Source organism: Mirounga angustirostris, unplaced genomic scaffold (assembly GCF_029215605.1).
Source record: "Mirounga angustirostris isolate CCGP_5_RB_7025 unplaced genomic scaffold, mMirAng1.0.hap1 SCAF_16, whole genome shotgun sequence".
In the NCBI taxonomy this organism is placed as follows: domain Eukaryota; kingdom Metazoa; phylum Chordata; class Mammalia; order Carnivora; family Phocidae; genus Mirounga; species Mirounga angustirostris.
In genome coordinates, this window is record NW_026991724.1 from 53,703,947 (window position 1) to 53,723,689 (window position 19,743).

General features: G+C 51.5%; 1 protein-coding gene across 5 annotated transcripts in view; it reads left to right on the forward strand.

Moving 5' to 3' along the window:
• The window catches only part of MYH14 (myosin heavy chain 14), an 86,621-nt gene that overhangs the window by 20,600 nt on the left and 46,278 nt on the right, over positions 1-19,743 (forward strand). For all 5 annotated transcript variants that reach the window (XM_054511525.2, XM_054511526.2, XM_064581739.1 and 2 more), the window contains 6 exons: positions 11,463-11,558; positions 13,669-13,787; positions 15,020-15,172; positions 16,318-16,491; positions 16,799-16,972; positions 18,336-18,450. In XM_054511525.2, the coding sequence (XP_054367500.1) occupies positions 11,463-11,558; positions 13,669-13,787; positions 15,020-15,172; positions 16,318-16,491; positions 16,799-16,972; positions 18,336-18,450 (831 nt within the window). The remainder of the gene's footprint in view (positions 1-11,462; positions 11,559-13,668; positions 13,788-15,019; positions 15,173-16,317; positions 16,492-16,798; positions 16,973-18,335; positions 18,451-19,743) is intronic.

Consider the following 19,743-nt stretch of genomic DNA (forward strand, 5'->3'; position numbering starts at 1 on the left):
TGACGGTTTCTCTGGCTGAGCTGCTGGGGCGGCCAATTTCTTGTAGGAGATGCAATGTACATCTTTCCCTGTTCGGGCCTGTCACTGAGGATGCTTTCCTGTTGAGGATTCTTCTGCTGGTGTCTCTACCTAACATTGGGTAGTGTGGCTCCCACTTCCAGCCTCCCCTTCTAGGCTCCCGCATCTGCTTTTGTGAGGTTTCCCTTGCTAGTTTTCAGAGAGAGAGAAGAGCCTTCTAGGCCAGGGGGACAGCCTGTGCAAAGGCCCTGGGGCAGAAAGGCATGGCGTGTTTGAGGAATCAAAGCTTCTAGAGTGGATTCGGTCTAGCGTGTGACCGAAGGGTGAGGAGATGGACCTGCTGAGGCAGGCTGGGCCTCAGACACCAGACTGAGGGGCTGGGGCTTGGTTCTGGGGGCACCGGGGAGCCATGGGAGAGCTGGGAGCAGGGCAGAGGCCCCTCTGAGCTGTATGGAGGATGTGTCGGAAGCCAGGAGGAGGCTGGAGTAAAGGTGCAGGGAAGACCCTGACTGTGGCCCTCGTTGGTCTGCCCCAGGTGGCACTGGAACGAAATACTCGGCTCATTCCCTGGGGGGCGATGCTTTGCTTCCCACTGGTTTTCACCCGATCGTATGTTTTGACAGTAGTTCAACAGAAGTGCTGTATTTGTTTGCTCGGGCCGCTGTAACAAAGCACCATAGGCCGAGTGCCTTCAGCAGAAATGGACCGTCTCCCAGTTCTGGAGGCCAGAATGCTGAGCTCCAGGTGTTGGCAGGGTTGCTCCATCCTGGGAGAATCTGTCTGTCCCCTGCCTCGCTCCCAGATTCTGGTGGTTTCCTGGCAAACTTCGGTGTTCCTTGGCATGGCGAAGCATCACACGAGCTCTGCCGTCGTCTTCATGGGGCTTCTCCCCGTTCGCACATCTGTGTGTTCAAACTCCCCCCCCCTTTCTATAAAGCCACCCGTCGCGTGGGGTTAGGGGCCACCCTACTCCACTGTGATCTCGTCTTGACTTAAAGAATTCCATCTGCAATGACCCAATACCCAAAGAAGGCCACACTCTGAGAGGGCTTGGGCGTTAGGACGTCGACATACCTGTTTTTGGGGGAGAGGGTATGATTCGACCCATAACAAGTACGTGTAGGTGGACCTGTCTTTTTGCAACCGTCTGACTGTTCATCGTTTGGATGAACTTGGAGTCCCGTGGAGAAATCCTCTCTGGCACTGCGGGAGGCCCTGGGAGCTATTGTTGGCTCTAGGGCCAATTGGGAGGGCTGGAACCCGAGCGAGCACCAGCTTGGCCGTCTCTCCGGGCTGCAGACAGAGGCCGGCCTTCTTGGCAATTGACACAGGGTCCCAGGCCTCCCCTGCTGGATTTCCTAACCATGGTTGTGAAACTTCCTCCGCCAGGGGCAGCTGACCAACAAATACAGATGGCGGCCACAGTGGGGGCCTGGCTTCCCGACACAAGTCACCTCAAGTAACCCTCCCCAGGGCAGCCCCACTGCTTGGTGGGCATGGGCAGCAGCTCCGATTCTTGCAATTCTGAGACAAAACTTTGGAAGTGACATATGTGTGTGGTGACATAATCTGGATGTGCCAAAGGTCGTAGTGTGGAAACCAGGTCTCCTACAGGGCCCCAAGCCCTACTTTCCCCCGGCTTCCCGCACATCCTTCCAGAAATATTTTAGACATTTAGGAAAGGGCACACATTATTTTTCCTTCTTTCTTTCCTTCCTTCCTCCCTAGCCTGCCTCCCTCCTTTCTTTCTTTCTCTCTCTCTTTCTTTCTTTCTTTCTCTCTTTCTTTCTCTCTTTCTTTCTTTCTTTCTTTCTTTCTTTCTTTCTTTCTTTCTTTTTCTTTCTTTCTTTTCTTTTTCTTTCTTTCCTTCCTTCCTCCCTAGCCTGCCTGCCTCCCTCCTTTCTTTCTTTCTTTCTTTCTTTCTTTCTTTCTTTCTTTCTTTCTTCTTTTTTCTTTCTTTCTTTCTTTCTCTTTCTTTCTTCCTTTCTATCCTTCCTTTCTTCCTTCCTCTCCTTCTTTCCTTCCTCCCTCCCTCCCTTTCTTCTTTCCTTTCTTTGTCAGAGAGAGAGAACACAAGCAGGGGGAGTGGCAGAGGGAGAGGGAGAAGCAGGCTCCCCTCCAAGCAAGGAGCCAGACACCACACGGGGGCTCGATCCTGAGCCAAAGGCAGACGCTTAACCGGATGAGGCCCTAGGCATCCCCACATTATTTTTCTATAAAACAAGGCATTCCGTGGTCCCAGGGCTGATGTTCAGCCGTACTGGTAATAAAAATGGTAAGATATTTTTCTACTGAATTTAAAAGGTCCCCTGCAGGGGTGCCTGGGTGGCTCAGTGGGTAAAGCGGCCGATTCTCGATTTCGGCTCAGGTCTTGATCTCAGGGTTGTGAGTTTAAGCCCCGAGTTGGGCTCCACACTGGGCGTAGAGCCTACATAAAACAAAACAAAACAAAACAAAAAAACGTCCCCTGCAGTTGTTGCTGTAAGTGAACCTCATCTCCTTGACCTTCTTCCCAGCACCATCCCAGATACAGCAACGAACAGTTGAAAATCACGTGGCACATCAGGGGGCGGTGTTGGGGTTAAGGACTCCACCCCTTTGCTGGTGTGCTTTGTGCCCCACATTTCTCAGCAGACAGTATATTTTAGCGATAATTCTGGTTTTCTATGTAGACTTTAGTGTGTGTGGGGGGGGGGGTGCTGCATAAGATTTCATTGTTTAAATGGCCTATGATTCTTTTAACCAGCCTCTGTCCCTTGCAGACAGACCTTTAGGGTGTTTGCACCCATTGCTATCAGAATGACCCCCCCCCCCCCGAAAAAAAGAGCTGCCAAGAATATCCTTGTAAGGAGCTCTCTGTGCTCATGTGTCAAAAGAACAGTAGGATCAATTCTTAGAAGCGAAATGCTGGGTCTAAGGAGAAGGTGCGCTTTTTGTTTTTAATCCAGCTTTAAGGAAAGCGTGACAGCGGGATTGAGCTCAGATTCGCATACTCTAACACTCACCTGGTGACAGTATACAAGGCAGGAGCTTTCAGTCTGTTCACAGAGTGGGGCTACCCATCCCCCGAGGCAAGTCTAGAACCCTTTCAGTGGCCCAAGAGGAGAGCTTGCGCCTTTGGCATTGGTCAGCTGCCTGTTTCCAGCGCCAGCCGTTGGCAACTGGTAGACGGCTTCCTGTCCCTGTGGATTTGCCCATCCTGGCCCTTTCATGTAAGTGGGATCATACAATACGGCGGCCCTGGTGGCTGGCTGCTTTTACTCCACATGATGGTTTCAGGTTCATCCATGGGGTACCATGTGTCAGTGTTTCATTCCTGGTTATTGCTGAATAGTTTTGACTTTTATCTTTCTATTACGGACACCAGGTCCGATAATCGATCACCCACTTGTGGCTTCTTGGGTTTTGCCTCGAACCCCCCATCCCCCACCCCCAGGGCTCCGAGTGTTTTTTAAATTGTAGAGAATCCACTTCATCACGGTCCAGAAGGTGGCGCTAGGTTCCATTTCCACCCGCCCTGTCCCTGGAGTGCTGTTTCCCTTCATGCACGCCAGCAACCACTGCTGTAAGCTTTTTGGTTTTTGCCGGTGTGGTAGGTGGATGGGGTCTCATGGTTTTATTTGGTGTTTTACTTACAAAGAGTGGAGCCAGCCAGTCACCTTTTTTTTTTTTTTTAAAGTTTTATTTACCATTTATTTGGGAGAGAGAGCGAGCTAGAGAGCAAGCAGGGGGAGGAACAGAGGGAGAGGGACAAGCGGACTCCACGCTGAGCAGGAGCCCAACGCGGGGCTCGATCTCACGACTCTGAGATCATGACCCGAGTGAAACCAAGAGTCGGATGCTTAACTGACTGAGCCACCCAGCCATCCCGCGGTCACCTTTTCATAGACTCCTTTTGACAAAAGAGGAGACAGAGGTCCAGGGAGGTGGGGTGTCTGCCCTACGACTCCCCCCAGATGACAAGGACATGATGGAAACCGGGTCTGACTCCAAAGCCCCACGATCCGTTTTTTTTTTTTAAAGATTTTATTTATTTAATAGAGAGAGAGACAGTGAGAGAGGGAACACAAGCAGGGGGAACGGGAGAGGGAGAAGCAGGCTCCCCGCTGAGCAGGGAGCCCGATGCGGGGCTCGATCCCAGGACCCTGAGATCATGACCTGAGCCGAAGGCAGATGCTTAACAACTGAGCCACCCAGGCGCCCCCCCACGATCCATTTTTAGAGAGGCAGGTGGGCGACAGTGGGAAGCCCAGCGCGGAGAGCCCCGGGGACCAGTCCAAGCAGGACCTCTACCCTCCTCCCCGCTTCCTGTCTTCCCTAGTGCTGGCACCACGAATGCCACTCCTAAGAGGCTGTGCAGGGAGCCTGGCACTTGGGGAGGCATGTGCTCGCTCCGGTGAGCAGCCCATGGCGTCACAGCCCCATGCCCCTGCAGGCCTGGGCTTGCTTGCCATCAGCTGGTCTGAAGTCACCCGCAAGAGCTAACTGCCAACTTCTCAGGTGTCAGATTCGCCTGGGTGCTTGGCACCAATGCAAGGTCCTAAGCCAACTGTCAGAGGCCATTTTTAAGGCCACTGGGAGGGGGAGGACTTAAGTCTGGGCTGGGTCTGAGCGGAGGTTAAGGAATGAATGATCATTCAATTTGTTAGGTGATGATGCCATTGTGGGTCTATAAGGAGAGGTCTTTGTTTATTTATCTTTTTGGAGGTGCTCTGCTGTCCTCTGGGAAACTCCCAGAACTGCCAGGGCTCTGGGCAGCCCCGGCCACCCTTTCCTCCCGACCCCAGATGGGCAGGACCAGAGGTCTCTGAGCCCAGCCCCTCTCGCTGTCCAGCCAGGGAAACTGAGGCCCAGGAGGTCACCCAGCTTGTCCAAGGTCACACAGCAAACTCCCACATCCAGTAATGCATGTATCCCCCATTAGTTAACCCTTTGCCCTTTATTCATGAATATATGGATTCATTCAACCTGTGATGGGGTTTGTGGGCCAGACCTCTGCAAGCGCTCGGCGAAATTCACAGTGACCAAGACAGAACCAGCCCCTGACCTGTGGAATGCTCAGACCCGGAAGCATCGAATCACACAAATGGATGAAAGCTGAACCGGTGGGAGGGTGAGCGATGGAAGGTGCATGGAGCAGGGACCGTGTGTCACAGCATTCCAGCGCGGCCTGGGGAGGGTCCCCTGGAGGAGGCGGCCCTTGCCTGAGCACTGATGGTCTGGCAGGAGCTAACCAGGCGTAGAAGGTGCTGACGGCATCTAGGTGGAAGGAACTGCCAAGGCAAAGGCCTGGGGGCAAGAACAGTTTTGGAGAAGCTGATGGGGGGCTGGGGGGGCTGGTTGGAGTAAGCGAGGGGACCCTGGGTCTGGAGAGGCTGGGAGGGTCGAGGACAGGGTGTCCAAGACCCTGATAAGAGCTCAGATTGAATCCCAGAAGTACTGGGGACCACGGAAGGAATTCTTCCCTGGGAACAGGCAAGCTCAAGTTCATTCATGAAAACATTTATAGAGCGCCTACTGCATGCAGAGCACACGGGCAGCAGATGAGTAAGGGACAGATACTTCCCACCAGGAGTTATGATCTCAGTAGAAATGGAGAAAAATTAAAACTTGTTGCACACCGTGCTGTGCCCTGCAAACTATACCAAAACCTGATTTTGGGGGGTTTTCTTTTTACTTCTTTTTATTACTATTGAATGTTCTGTTAGTTTCAGGTATACAACATATGGATTCAACAATTCTGTTCACTATTCAGTGCTCATCCCAAGTGTAGTCACCGTCTGCCTTTTTTTTTTTTCCTGTGAGAGAGAATCCACATACCATAAAATTCACCATTGTCAAGTGTGCATCGTGGCCGGTTGGGGTCTATGCACAATCGCACTAATTCCAGACACCAAGTCCTTTCTTAACAGCCTTTTTTTTTTTCTGGACAAGATCTGACATTTCAACAGGTATGAAACTCAAAAAGAATATAATCACTAACGTGTCCCGGGCTCCCAGGAAGCTACCTCTGTCCACGGTTTTCCCGTGTGTCCTTCTGAGGAGGGCGTCTCGAAGCCGTCAGACCAGTGACCCTCCTTTTTTTTTTTTAAAGATTTTATTTATTTATTTGAGAGAGAATGAGATAGAGAGAGAGCATGAGAGGGGGGAGGGTCAGAGGGAGAAGCAGACTCCCTGCTGAGCAGGGAGCCCGATGCGGGACTCGATCCCGGGACTCTGGGATCATGACCTGAGCCGAAGGCAGTCGCTTAACCAACTGAGCCACCCAGACGCCCAGTGACCCTCCTTCTGTTTTCAGGGTTTGTTCAAAAAGCCTTTTTACTTGGAATAATTTCAGCTTTACAGGAAAGTTGCAAAAAGGGTACGAAACATTGCCACGCTCTTCTCGAAGATTCCCCGGGTGCTAACATCTTGCCACATTTGCTTCTCGTCTGCTTTGCCTAATTACTTATTCTGAGCCATTTGAGAACAGGGGTGTGGAGGGGCGTGCAGCCGCACCCCAGCAGGCTCTAGGCTGGGGGCGGGTGATGGTCCGGCGAGGTGGAAGGAACAAGCCACGGCGGGGACGGAGGCACAGGTGTACCGGGGAAACTTCTGCACAACGAGACTCCCCTTTACTCTTTGTATTAGCTTCCTGTGACCGGTCACAAATGACCACCACTAAATCAACACCCACTGATCCTCTTACAATGCTGGAGGTCGGGAGTCCAAAATCAGTCTCACGGGCAGGATGGGTTCTTTCCAGAGGCTCGAGGAGAGAATCTGTTTTCTTGTCTTCTCTGGCTTTAAAGCACGTCACTCTAACCTCTGTTCATGTCGCCTTCTCCCTCGGCCTCCCTCTTATGAGGATCCTGCAGCTAGAGCCCACCTGGGTAATCCAGAGCTCATCAATCTCCCATCTCAGCATTCTTTTTTTTTTTTTTTTGAAGATTTTATTTATTTATTTGAGACAGAGAGAATGAGAGACAGAGAGCATGAGAGGGAGGAGGGTCAGAGGGAGAAGCAGACTCCCTGCCGAGCAGGGAGCCCGATGCGGGACTCGATCCCGGGACTCCAGGCTCATGACCTGAGCTGAAGGCAGTCACTTAGCCAACTGAGCCACCCAGGCGCCCCCATCTCAGCATTCTTAATCACATCCGTGAAGTCCATTTTGCTCTGCCAGGCAACATTCTCAGGCTCCAGGAATTCGGATTTGGACCTCTCTGGGGGGCCATTGTTCAGCCTACCACCCTGCCAAATCTGTCAGTGCCTTTTTTTTTTTTTTTTTTTTTTAAGTAGGCTGCCTGCCAAACGCGGGGCTCGAACCCACAACCATGAGATTAAGACCTGCACGGAAATCGAGAGTCCGCCGCTCAACCGACTGAGCCACCCAGACGCCCCCTATCTGCATATTTTTATTTTATTTATTTATTTTTTTTTTCTATTCACAAAGAAAAAGCTCCAGTCCGTCTTTTCATTTTTTTGAAAAATTCCTGACATTACAGAACTAAAGTGAAATGTATTAATATTTTTAAAAGAACGTTCTTCTACGCAACCGCAGGACGCAGGACGGTACCATCACCGGGAGCTTAGCATTTGCGCTGTCCTCTCATTCACAGACCATATTGTCCCAGCAATGCCCTTTATAGCACACAAAAATGTTTTTTACAGGCTTTACGCCAGTTTTCCTAACAATGTCCTTTAGAGCAAAAAAGATTTTGTAAGGGACACACACAGGGGCGCACACACACATACATGCATGTGTACGCGCGCGATGCGTACCGAGCGCATTTTACTCTTGGTGTGTCTGGAACTCTTCTTCCTTTATCGTTGGTGACCTTGACACTTTTGAAGATTACAGACCAGTTGCTTTGTCTCCGCTTGGGTGTGTTTCCTTGCGGTTAGATTCAGGTTACGCATTTTTGGCAGGAGTCTCCCGGGAAGGTGCTCTCCCTCCTCCTCCCCCACCCCCCTTTTCTAAGTAAACAGCGTAGGAGCGTAGACACCAAAAAGTGCGCCTGGTGCCTATGCATCCAGTTCAGGGGCTTTCTGCAAGTGATCAGCCTATATAACCAGCGTCTAGAAGCCCCCTGGTGTCCCTTCCCGTCACCAGAACTGCCGCCCCCACCCCCCACCCCTGAGTGTGATCATAATTCTGGCTTCTAAGAGCTAGAGTTGTTTTACTTGTCCCTGAATTTGTTACAAATTCAGCACGTGTGCTTTCGTGTCTGGCTTCTTCCGCTCGACCCCATGACTGTGAAATTTGTCCATGTTCAGTGAGTGGCTGGGAGGGGGCTTCTTTTTTTTTTTTTTTTTTTAGATTTTATTTATTTGTCAGGGAGAGAGAGAGCACAAGCAGGGGGAGCTGCAGGCAGAGGGAGAGGGAGAAGCAGACTGCCTGCTGAGCAGGGAGCCGGACCGTGTGGCTCAATCCCAAGACCCTGGGATCATGACCTGAGCCAAAGGCAGACACTTAACCGACTGAGCCACCCAGGCGTCCCAGGGGAGGGGGCTTCTGAGGGGTGGGTTCCACAGGTGCATCCACTCTGTAAAAACTCATCGAGCCTGACGGGTGTGATTTGTGCGTTTTTCTGTATGTGGGCTATACTTACGCATTTACATTAGAATTTTATGCTGGAAGAGGGAGGAAAGAGAAGCACCACCGTAAAGGATGCAGACCCCGGAGTCAGACCCTGGAGTTTGCACCTCAGCTCTGCTTGCTGACGAGCTGGATGATTTTGGGCAAGTTGGCTCCCGGAATGAGCCTTGATTTCCCTATCTGTGAAGGGGTTTTACTCCAGTACAAACCTGTAAAATGTTATCGTAGGATCTGCCTCCCTGAGTTGTTATGAAGGTTAAATGAGTTCATTTGTACGTGTTTGGAACAGGACCTGGCATGTAGTGAGTGAAAATAAGTCAGTGTCCATTTGAACCTGTAAGTCACAAAAACGGTTCTGCAATGCGTCGTTGATGGGGTAGCTGGGCGCTTGCGCTGATCTGTAGGGTCGCGTGAGAGCAGCAGATACAGACCCAGCCTGAGGTAGGCGTGTTATGTGGTCCATTCAAATGTCACAGGCCCCTTTGCTGTCAGAGATGACAGAGTTCTGAGATGATGCCCAAATCTTGATAAAATTCTGAACAAAACCAACCACAGTCTTTCCTCAGATTGCATAGTGGCTACCCTCCTGGAAAATCCACTGTATAATTTTTTTTAAAGATTTTATTTATTTACTTATTTGAGACAGAGAGAGAGAAAGAGATATTGAGCGGGGGCGGGGGGGAGAGAATCCCAAGCGGACTCTGTGCTGAGTGCAGAGCCCAACGCGGGGCTCAGTCTCACCACCCTGAGCTCATTACCTGAGCTGAAACCAAGGGCGCGCCTGGGTGGCTCAGTCAGTTAAGTGTGTGCCTTCGGCTGAGCTGAAACCAAGAGTCGGAGGCTTAACCAACTGAGCCACCCAGGCGTCCCCAAAAATCCACTGTGTATTAAAACCAAACACAAAACACTTGTGTTTATACATAAAACAGTTGGGATTGGACTCAGATAATTACAAGCCATTATTTCACGGACACGGACATCTAGTGGGACATTTAGGAGTCACACGGGGTGTGGGCAATTCTGTGTGGTGCAGAGGGCCCTGCCCTGGGCCCCATCTGGGTCCCAACCTGCGCGGGCCCTGTGATATCCAGAAACACCCCACAGATTGCCCCCATGGCCTCCATTGTTATGCCAACCAACCCCTGGGAGTTCCTGAGATGTACTCTAGGGGACAGCACTGACTATCCATTCACGAGGAGCTTTCTGGAAGCTCTGGGCTAGCCTGCGCTTACAGTCCCTCCTCTTTTGTGGTTTCTGCATTTGCGACTTCGCCTACTCGCTAAATTTATCCGTAACCCCCAAAAGCAGCACTCCTGGTGCTTTTGTAAAGATCATCGTGTCATTCACACAGGGGTGGAAAGCTTGAGTTGTCCAGCACACACACAGCTGAAGTTCAGCAAAGCGGTACTCTGCCTTCCTATCTCAGCTCATACCATGACCCAGAGTCCTTTTCCCCTTTTCGCCTGCTATTGAGTGCCACGTTCTTCACGTTTCTTGTGCTTTTCTTGTTGACGGCTTCACTGTCTAAAATGTCCCCCAAGCAAAGTGCTTAATGCTGGCTAGTATCCCCAAATGCAAGAAGGCTGTAGTGTGTCTCACGGAGAAAACACAGAAATCCGATGAGCGTCCACAGAAATCCAGGCTCGAGTTAGCTGTTGGCCGTGAGCTCAACGTTAATGAAGCAACATTATATATTAGATAAGGTGTCTTTGAACTGAAACACATATAAAACAAGGTGATGTTATTGATCAGTTGATGAAAATATGACCAGAGGCTCACAGGAACAAAACCCTGTATTTCCCATAAGTGCATTCGATTGCATTTGCTAATTTGTGTTCACGGTGACTACAAAGAACATAACTTGGCGATAAGGAGAATCGACTGTATATTTTTTGCCTTTTTAAAATGTAGACAGTGGTATGCTGTATCTACCACTCTGCACCTCGCATTTTTCACTTGATAGTTTAGAAATCTTTTCATATTTAGGGCACCTGGCTGGCTCAGTCTGTAGAGCGTGCAACTCTTTTCTTGGGGCTATAAGTTTGAGCCCCACGTTGGGTGTAGAGATTACTTAAAAATAGAATCTTAAAAAAGGAAATCTTTTCACATTGCCTAAGACTTTCTTCGTTCATTCCCATGTGTCCCTTTTAAATCTTACATGCATTGCTTTATAAAACGGACATAAGCAGACACCAAATGGTGCTAAAACAAACCTTGAATATAAAATACAGAATTCATGTATCCGTTCTTATGTTTTAGGACCTGCCCAGTGTCACAGATGGGTTTTAAGCTGAGGGGCGGTGGTGTAATTTGACATAGAGTTGTTTTTTTTTTTTTTTTTAAGAGTTTATTTATTTATTTATTGGAGAGAGAGAGCACATGTGCATGCAAGCGGGGGGCAGGGAGGGGCAGAGAGAGAGAGAGAGAGATTCTCAAGTGAACTCCGCGCTGAGGGTGGAGCCCAACGCAGGGCTTGATCCCATGACCTTGAGATCATGATCTGAGCCAAAATCAAGAGTCCAGTGCTTAACCAACTGAGCCACCCAGGCACCCCTGACATAGGGTTTTTCAGCTAGATTTTTTTTTTTTAAGATTTTATTTATTTATTTGACAGAGAAAGACACAGCAAGAGAGGGAACAGAAGCAGGGGGAGTGGGAGAGGGAGAAGCAGACTCCCTGCTGAGCAGGGAGCCCGATGCGGGACTCGATCCAGGGACTCCAGGATTATGACCTGAGCCGAAGGCAGTTGCTTAACCAACTGAGCCACCCAGGCGCCCCTTTTCAGCTAGATTTTTAAAAGGCTAGTTAGGACCACACATCAGGGTCTGGAGCTCCATGCGATTGCTCTCTCTCTCTGCCCCTTTAGCCATGCTACGGATGGTCTCAGCCGTTCTCCAGTTCGGCAACATCGTCCTGAAGAGAGAACGGAACAATGATCAAGCCTCCATGCCTGACAACACAGGTACTCCACCTGGCCTACAGCCCACCCACCTGACCCGGTGTTCCCTGTTCCCCCAGACAGAGCATCCCCCCCACTCCCCGCTCCCCAGCCAGGCATGCCTCCAAGCTGTGCTGATCCTTTACCAAAATGTCATCTCCCACTCTTTTCCTGATTCGAAAAGGTGTCCTCTCTGCCGAAGGTTTGAACAACACTGGTGTGCCGGAGATCCCCCGTCATCCCGGCCCCTCTGAGAAAACCATTAGCATTGGGCTTTTCTCTTCCTGGCCTTTGTGCTCCGCATATATATATACTTTTTTTTTTTTTTTTTTTGCTTTTCAAAAGCAGAATTATAGTTGATACTCCTTTTTTATCGAAACGGAAATAGCTTTGCTTCTTTATGATCATAAAATAATACAAGTTGGATGGGGGAGAATCTGGCAATACAGAAAACTATAAGAGCAGGGAAATGACCCACAGTCATACTCCTGAGAGGTAATTACTGCAACATTTTGGGGTACTTCTCTCTGGGCTTTGTTCTCTGTCTACATCAGAGCAGAAATATTGTCACAGAAGTGGAAACACATTTCGCACCTTTTCCCCCTCAAGACAGCAAGAGCTTTCTGTCCTGATTATAAAATCCTATGGGCTCATTTTCCAAAACTATACAACTACAGAAAATATGAGGAAAGGGGCCCCTCCCATCACGCTGCTGATCAGCAGCGTCACCTGTGGTGCTTGGAGGCTCTGTTCACACGCCCAGCAAGTGTGAACATTTATTTATTCATTCAATCTATAAAATTGGGGTCAGACCTTGTAGACCATTTTGAAATTTGCTTTTTTTCCCTCAATGCACTGAGGGTAGCGTTTCAAGGTTATTAACTAGAACGTTACTGGGGTTCTTCCTCTGGGGTCTGTGGGTAGAACCATATGTCAGCATAATTAATCTCCTGAGAAATCCTGGGTGTTTCATTCTCTGCATTTGCAGACGTGCATTGGAGAACCAGTCCATGGGCCAAAGGACACAGCAGAGGCTTTAGAAGCCTCCAGAACACTCGTGTGACTCGCAGCATAGCGCCCCAGTACACATTCCCTGCTGTTCTTCAGGCCACTTGTTACAATTCTTAAGTACTTTCCGTACCATGCAAAGTCACCATAGAAGAATTAGAAACTACGACGGTCTCAGATATAATCACTGTTTATTTGGTGTTTTTCCTTCTAGATGTGTTCTTTTCCTTTCTCTTTTCTGCTGGTGCTAAGAATTTGTAGTAATGGTTTTCCCATTATGGAAGTGACAGAAGCTGGAAAACATTTCTTAATTACCATTTTTTATGAATTTTTTTCTCTACAAAAATAGGGAAGAACAAGTTGCTTTTAAATATTTATTTATTGGCCACTTCCATGGGTTTTTACTCCAGTAGCTTTTCCTCCAATATTTTATTAGCAAATGTCCAAACATACAGACAAGTTGAAAGATTTTAGAGCAAACATCCAGATATCCACCACCTAGATTCTACCATTGACATTTTCTACACTTGCTTTATTGTGTATCTTTCCATACATCGTTTGTCCATCCTGTTGTCTGGTGCATTTCAAATTTGAAGATTTCTGTGCACTTCAGCATGTACATGAGTAGTTCACATGTACATGCATCAACTCGCATATGCATATCACCTACTGGTGTCCAGTGTTTGCTTACAATTCTTTCTTTGGAGTGAAACATACAAACCGTGAAATGCACACATCTTAAGTGTACTGTGTAATGAGTGCTAATAATTTTCAGTGACTGCAGAACATGTATTCAAATGGAGGATCCCTGACTCCCTAACCAATCCCCAGTTGCTGGGCATTCAGCTTGTTTCCTGTTTTCCTCCATCACCAACAAGGCTGTGATGTACATCCTCCTGGTCCAGTCTTTGCTCACCTCCGGGATTATTTGTCCCATCTTGGGGTCCCTGAGAGAGAATTGTTGGGCCAGAGGACGTACACACTTTTAGGATTGTAATACTTACTAGTGGGAGAGGCTGGGCCCCTCGTCTGTTCCACCAGCAGTGGGGGCGACCCCCTCCGCTGAGCTCAGTGGCCGCTGCCGCCTCCTGGGGGCTGATCAGACCTTTGTGCCTCTCACTCTCAGCTGCACAGAAGCTCTGCCGTCTCCTGGGACTAGGGGTGACAGACTTCTCCCGTGCCCTGCTCACCCCCCGCATCAAAGTTGGCCGAGACTACGTGCAGAAGGCTCAGACCAAGGAACAGGTGGGTGGGGCTGGGGGGCAGGCGGGGCGCACGGAGAGCCAGGCGCCAGGGTCCTGGGCCTTCAAGGAGCGTATGCTGGTTTTTCTCTCACTCAACAAACTTTGGCTGATTGTTCGCTCCATTGCCCGCTCAGGTTCTGGTGCTAGGAATAAAAGTCGTAATGGAAACAAAGACCATGCCTTGGTGGAGCTCAGGCCGAAGTAGGGAACAGATCATAAAAGAAGATACATAAGCAGTGAGGACTTCTGTGAAGGAGGGCATTCATGTGGTCAGGAAAGTCCTCCATGAGGAGGTGATGTTTGAGTTTGGACCCAGATGGTTTGAGGCAGAGGGAACAGCCCTGGGGCTGGAACAGGCTTGGTGAATTGCGACTGTCAAGGTGGTCAGTGAGGCTAGAGAGTGGGGCAGAGGGTGGCAGAAGCCGCAGTCAGAGAGGTCGGAAGGGGACAGATCGTGCAGGGTCTTAGGAGCCACAGAAAGGAGGTGAGTTTCATTCAGACAGCAGTAGGAGGCCAGTGGGGGTTTAAGCCGGGGAGCAACCTGATTCGGTTTGTCTTTTATAAAGATCCCCTTGTCTACTGCATGGAGAACTGGATCCCGGGGGCACGGGTGGGAACAGGGAGACATAAGGCGGCTGCTCTCATAGTCCAGGAAAGCGATGATGGTGGTGGGACTGGGGAGAAGTGAAGCCATGCTAGAGGTTTTCAGAATCCAGCTTTTGGGCAGAGGCCTCCGTCTGGCCCCAGGCTGGGCACTCAAACAAAGTACTAGGGTGAAGAAGACACAGTGGGGGACATGGGGGTCAGAGATTGGGGGTCACATGAGAGGCCAGGTTCCACTCTCAGCTGAAGTACTCTTGTTAGGATCCATTTTACAGATGAAGAAACTGAGACACAGAGAGGTTTAGCCACATGCCTGAGGACGCAGAGCTTCTGAGGGGCAGAGCCAGGATTCAAACCGGTGTTGTCAGGCTCCAGAGTCCACCCTCTTAACTGTTATGCTGTCGAAATTGGTTCGAGGGATGGGGGGAAGATGAATGAACGTGCCCCCAAGCGCCTCACACGCTGCCTGGTGCGTAGTAGGGCTCTGAACTGGTTGGCATCATCATTAACATCATCATTCTCGATGAGCTGTGACGGGGGCCCGTCCACACCAGTGTCTCCTTGCTGGGGGGCGGGCTGGGGCTGCGGGGGCGGGCTGGGCCCTCACCATGTGCCCCCCGCCCCCCGCAGGCTGACTTTGCGCTGGAGGCCCTGGCCAAGGCCACCTACGAGCGCCTCTTCCGCTGGCTGGTCCTGCGCCTCAATCGTGCGTTGGACCGCAGTCCCCGCCAGGGCGCCTCCTTCCTGGGCATCCTGGACATCGCCGGCTTTGAGATCTTCCAGGTCTGCACTTGGTGCCAGGCTGGGGCTGGGAGGGCTCCGTCACTCTGGCCCTGTCCCCCTCCCACTGGTCTCTGCCCTTCCCTCTGGTCTCTGTCCCCATCTCTCTGGTCTCTGTCCCCATCTCTGTGGTCTCTGTCCCCATCTCTGTGGTCTCTGTCCCTCCCCCGGTCTCTGTCCCCATCTCTGTGGTCTCTGTCCCCTCCCTCTGGTCTCTGTCCCCATCTCTCTGGTCTCTGTCCCCATCTCTGTGGTCTCTGTCCCTCCCCCGGTCTCTGTCCCCATCTCTGTGGTCTCTGTCCCTCCCCTGGTCTCTGTCCCCATCTCTGTGGTCTCTGTCCCTCCCCCGGTCTCTGTCCCCATCTCTCTGGTCTCTGTCTCCCCCTCTGGTCTCTGTCCCCCCCCTCTGGTCTCTGTCCCCCCCTCTGGTCTCTGTCCCCCTCCCAGTCTCTGTCCCCCCCCCTCTGGTCTCTGTCCCCCCCTCTGGTCTCTGTCCCCATCCCTGTGGTCTCTGTCCCTCCCCCGGTCTCTGTCCCCATCTCTGTGGTCTCTGTCCCCCCCTCTGGTCTCTGTCCCCCCCCTGTGGTCTCTCTCCCCTCCCCCCGGTCTCTGTCCCCCCCTCTGGTCTCTGTCCCCTCCCTCTGGTCTCTGTCCCCATCTCTGTGGTCTCTGTCCCTCCCCCGGTCTCTGTCCCCATCTCTGTGGTCTCTGTCCCCCCCTCTGGTCTCTGTCCCCTCCCTCTGGTCTCTGTCCCCCTCCCTCTGGTCTCTGTCCACCCACCCTGGTCTCTGTCCCCCCCCTCTGGTCTCTGTCCCCTCCCTCTGGTCTCTGTCCCCATCTCTCTGGTCTCTGTCCCCCCCTCTGGTCTCTGTCCCCTCCCTCTGGTCTCTGTCCCTTCCCTCTGGTCTCTGTCCCCCTCCCTCTGGTCTCTGTCCCCCCCCTCTGGTCTCTGTCCCCTCCCTCTGGTCTCTGTCCCCCTCCCTCTGGTCTCTGTCCACCCACCCTGGTCTCTGTCCCCCCCTCTGGTCTCTGTCCCCCTCCCTCTGGGTGTCTGTCCACCCACCCTGGTCTCCATTCCCCCGCCCCCGCAGTCTCTGCCCCTCCCCCGCCTCTGTCCCCTCTCTCACTTGTCCTTTCATTCCCTGCAGCTGAACTCCTTCGAGCAGCTGTGCATCAACTACACCAACGAGAAGCTGCAGCAGCTCTTCAACCACACCATGTTCATCCTGGAGCAGGAGGAGTACCAGCGCGAGGGCATCCCCTGGACCTTCCTCGACTTCGGCCTCGACCTGCAGCCCTGCATCGACCTCATCGAGCGGCCGGTGAGCCTGGGGGTCCTCCCGCCGCCCCCCCACCTCCACCAGCCACGAGATCCGAGACCTCAGTCCCGCTCCTACCCTGCTGGGCCTCCGGCCTCTAAATCAGTTCATGACAGCGTCTGCTTTATAGATGCGTAGGCCCCGGATGTGCCTGCCGCGGGGCCTGGTTTGAGCCAAAGCTCTCATCAACAGCCGGAACCGTGTTCTGTTGTATGTCCATGTGCCTCTTCCAAGAGCGACAAGTTAGCAGCAACCTAAGAGTCCAGTGTGTGGGGATCTGACGTACTCTTCCCCTCCTGTTGGTGGTTAGGCTAACCCCCCTGGGCTCCTGGCCCTGCTGGACGAGGAGTGCTGGTTCCCAAAGGCCACGGACAAGTCCTTTGTAGAGAAGGTGGCCCAGGAGCAAGGAGGCCACCCCAAGTTCCAGCGGCCAAGGAACCTGCGGGACCAGGCTGACTTCAGTGTCCTGCACTATGCAGGCAAGGTAGGTGGCTGGGCCGGCCCTGGGGCCCGTGGGCGGGGGTGGGGACCACTTGGCTGCAGATGCAGGGAGAGTGCAGAGGGAACACAGCCCCCCCCCCCCCCAAATGTCCCCTGGAACGAGACACTGACAGGGGCCGGGGAAGCCCAAGGAGGACTGAGGACTCTGATGAAGTCAGCAAAAGCTTCCTCAAGGAGGGAGTATTTCCAGTAGGCTTGGAGGGGTGGATAGGAGTTCGCCGTGAGGAGAATTATGTGCATTTTATTCCCTCATTCGGCAAAGATGTGCCTTTTGTGTGCTCAGCCCTGTGCTGAGCAAAGCTGGGGCCCCACGCCGGACGTGGTTTCTGTCCTCACAAAGTTCCTGCTCTGGGAGAGGGACAAATACCACGAGGATAGATGGCTGCTAGATGCTTCAGTGGGGGTAGGGTCAAAGCCCGGAGGAGGAATGCCAGGGGAGGTTTCAGACGAGCATCATGCTTGATCTGGAACTTAAATCAAGGGTCAGCAAACATCTTCTGTACATAGTTTCAGCCAGTCTCTGGCCATAGCTACTCGCTTCTGCCGTTGTAGTGCGAAAGACACGCCGGGGAATATATAAATGATTATATAAATGAAGGCTGTATTCCGATAAGACTTTATTTACAAAAAGGTGGGATTTGGCCTGTGGACCATTGTTTCCCAATCCCTGGCCCAAATGTTGAGTAACAGCCAGTAAAGGATAGGTGAAGGATGGGAAGGGCTGTCCAGGCGGAAGGAACGGCATACAGAGGCTGGGAGGCAGGAGACCTCTGTGCTCTGTGTCTAGCCCTCACTGACTCTTCCACACATTGTCTAAGACCTCCCATGGGCCCAGCCCTGTGCTGTGAGTCAGATCCGAGCCCTTGCCTCAGGGAGCCACTGTCTGGTGGGGGGCACATGTGTGGGGGATTGTGCTGGTCAAGACTGTGACTCTGGGAGCCTCGAAGCAAAGCCCTGAATACTCTGAAGGAGCCAGCCGTGTGAAAATCCGTGGTGAGGGAATCACAAGCGGTGGGAATGGCAGGGGTAAACCTGAGGTAGAAATGAGCTTGTGTGTTTGAGGAACAGTGAGGAGCCCAGTGTGGCTGGAATAGAATGGATAAGGAAAAAGTGAGGGTGGATGCGGTCCTCTGGGTGGTCAGAGGACAGATAAGGGAAGTAGAGGGAGAGGGACCCTGCTGGTGGAGGGTGCAGTTCTGCGAACGGACACAAGGTGGCACCGATGCTCTCTCATCCATGATGAGCCCTGGAGTTGGCAGTCCCAGAGCTTCTGGGAGGTTCCTTGGGAAATTGGGAGAACTGGTGAAGCTGCAAACTCACCACCTCCTCTGCCTGACTGCACCCAGGTCGACTACAAGGCCAATGAGTGGCTGATGAAAAACATGGACCCTCTGAATGACAACGTCGCAGCCCTGCTTCACCTGAGCACAGACAAGCTAACGGCAGAGATCTGGAAAGATGGTGAGGGCCAGCTTCCCCAGCTTCCCTGTCCCTGGAACTCTGTGCATCTCTTTTCCCAGCCCACACCTTTGTTCTAGAGGCTAAGTTCTGAATGTGAGTTGTCTGCTCAGACACGGAACTGATGCAGGCAGGCCAGATGGTCTCCGGGTAGTGTTTCCAATCAGTGACTGACTGACTGGTTGGTTGATTGTTATCTTAAGCCCGCATCATGCTCAATGACAAAACACACTCCTCCTTAATCAGAAACAAGATGAGGATGCCCATGGTCACCACTGCTGGGCAACATGGTTTTAGCAATACTCGTCTCTGCAATCAGACTGGAAAAAGAAATAACTATATGAATATTATAAAGGAAGAGAGAAAGTTATTCATTGTAGATGGCATTTGATCCCTAAAAAAGAAAAAATCAAGAGATTTGACTGAAAAAGAATTAATCACAAGAGAACTCAGCAGCGTGGTGTCTTAAAGATTAGTCGGCTTTGGGGCTCTGCTTTCTTGGCTCTCACAAAGTTCCTGTCAGGGCCCCCAGGGAAGAAGAAAGGAATAATAGATCTCCATGTTATTTGGGAGAGCTTTCCTGCTCCAACAAGGCCCATGTGGATTTGGCCATTAGTCTTTTTGGAATGGCATTTCTGGGAGGCATGGGCAGAAAGGCTGAATGTCTTTGGAGTGAACCCCGGAGCTTTCCAAGCCTTGTCTGCCCCTCCCCATCCTTAGAGAAGAGATGATTTTAACAACCGGTGGAACCAGCATCTTGGTTTCTCCCGATTCAAGGCTTCCAGAATCTGTCAGTTTGCCTTAGCCTTTTTCTTGAAGTGAAAAGCGTAGTTGTGAGTCCCAGCCCATGCAATGAGACAAGAGAAAAAATAAGCAAGATGCATGGTTCCCAAACGAACTCATGGAACAAAAGGGCACGAGGTGCCTTGATGCTGGTGAGCTGATTTTAGACAGAGAGATCTGATGTTTGTGTCTTGCATGGTTTATACACGAGGGACTGACAAGCAGTGTTCAATGTCCAGTAACAGAATCAGATTCTGCTATGAGACTCACCTCCTCAGCCTGAAAATCCCCCCACCCCAACACACACTTCTTCAAAATCTGTGTCCCCTTCAAGGACACATCACACACACCCCCAACCATGATCCCTCACATGCCCCATCTCATAGGTGCCCGGCCCCCCAGGGGTTCCAAGAGCCAAGTGGAAGTGGGAAGCCTGTTGAGTCCTGGACTCGAACTTGGCACAGTGTTACTTCTTCCACGATTCTCCTGAGCAAAGCAAGTCACAGCAGCCCA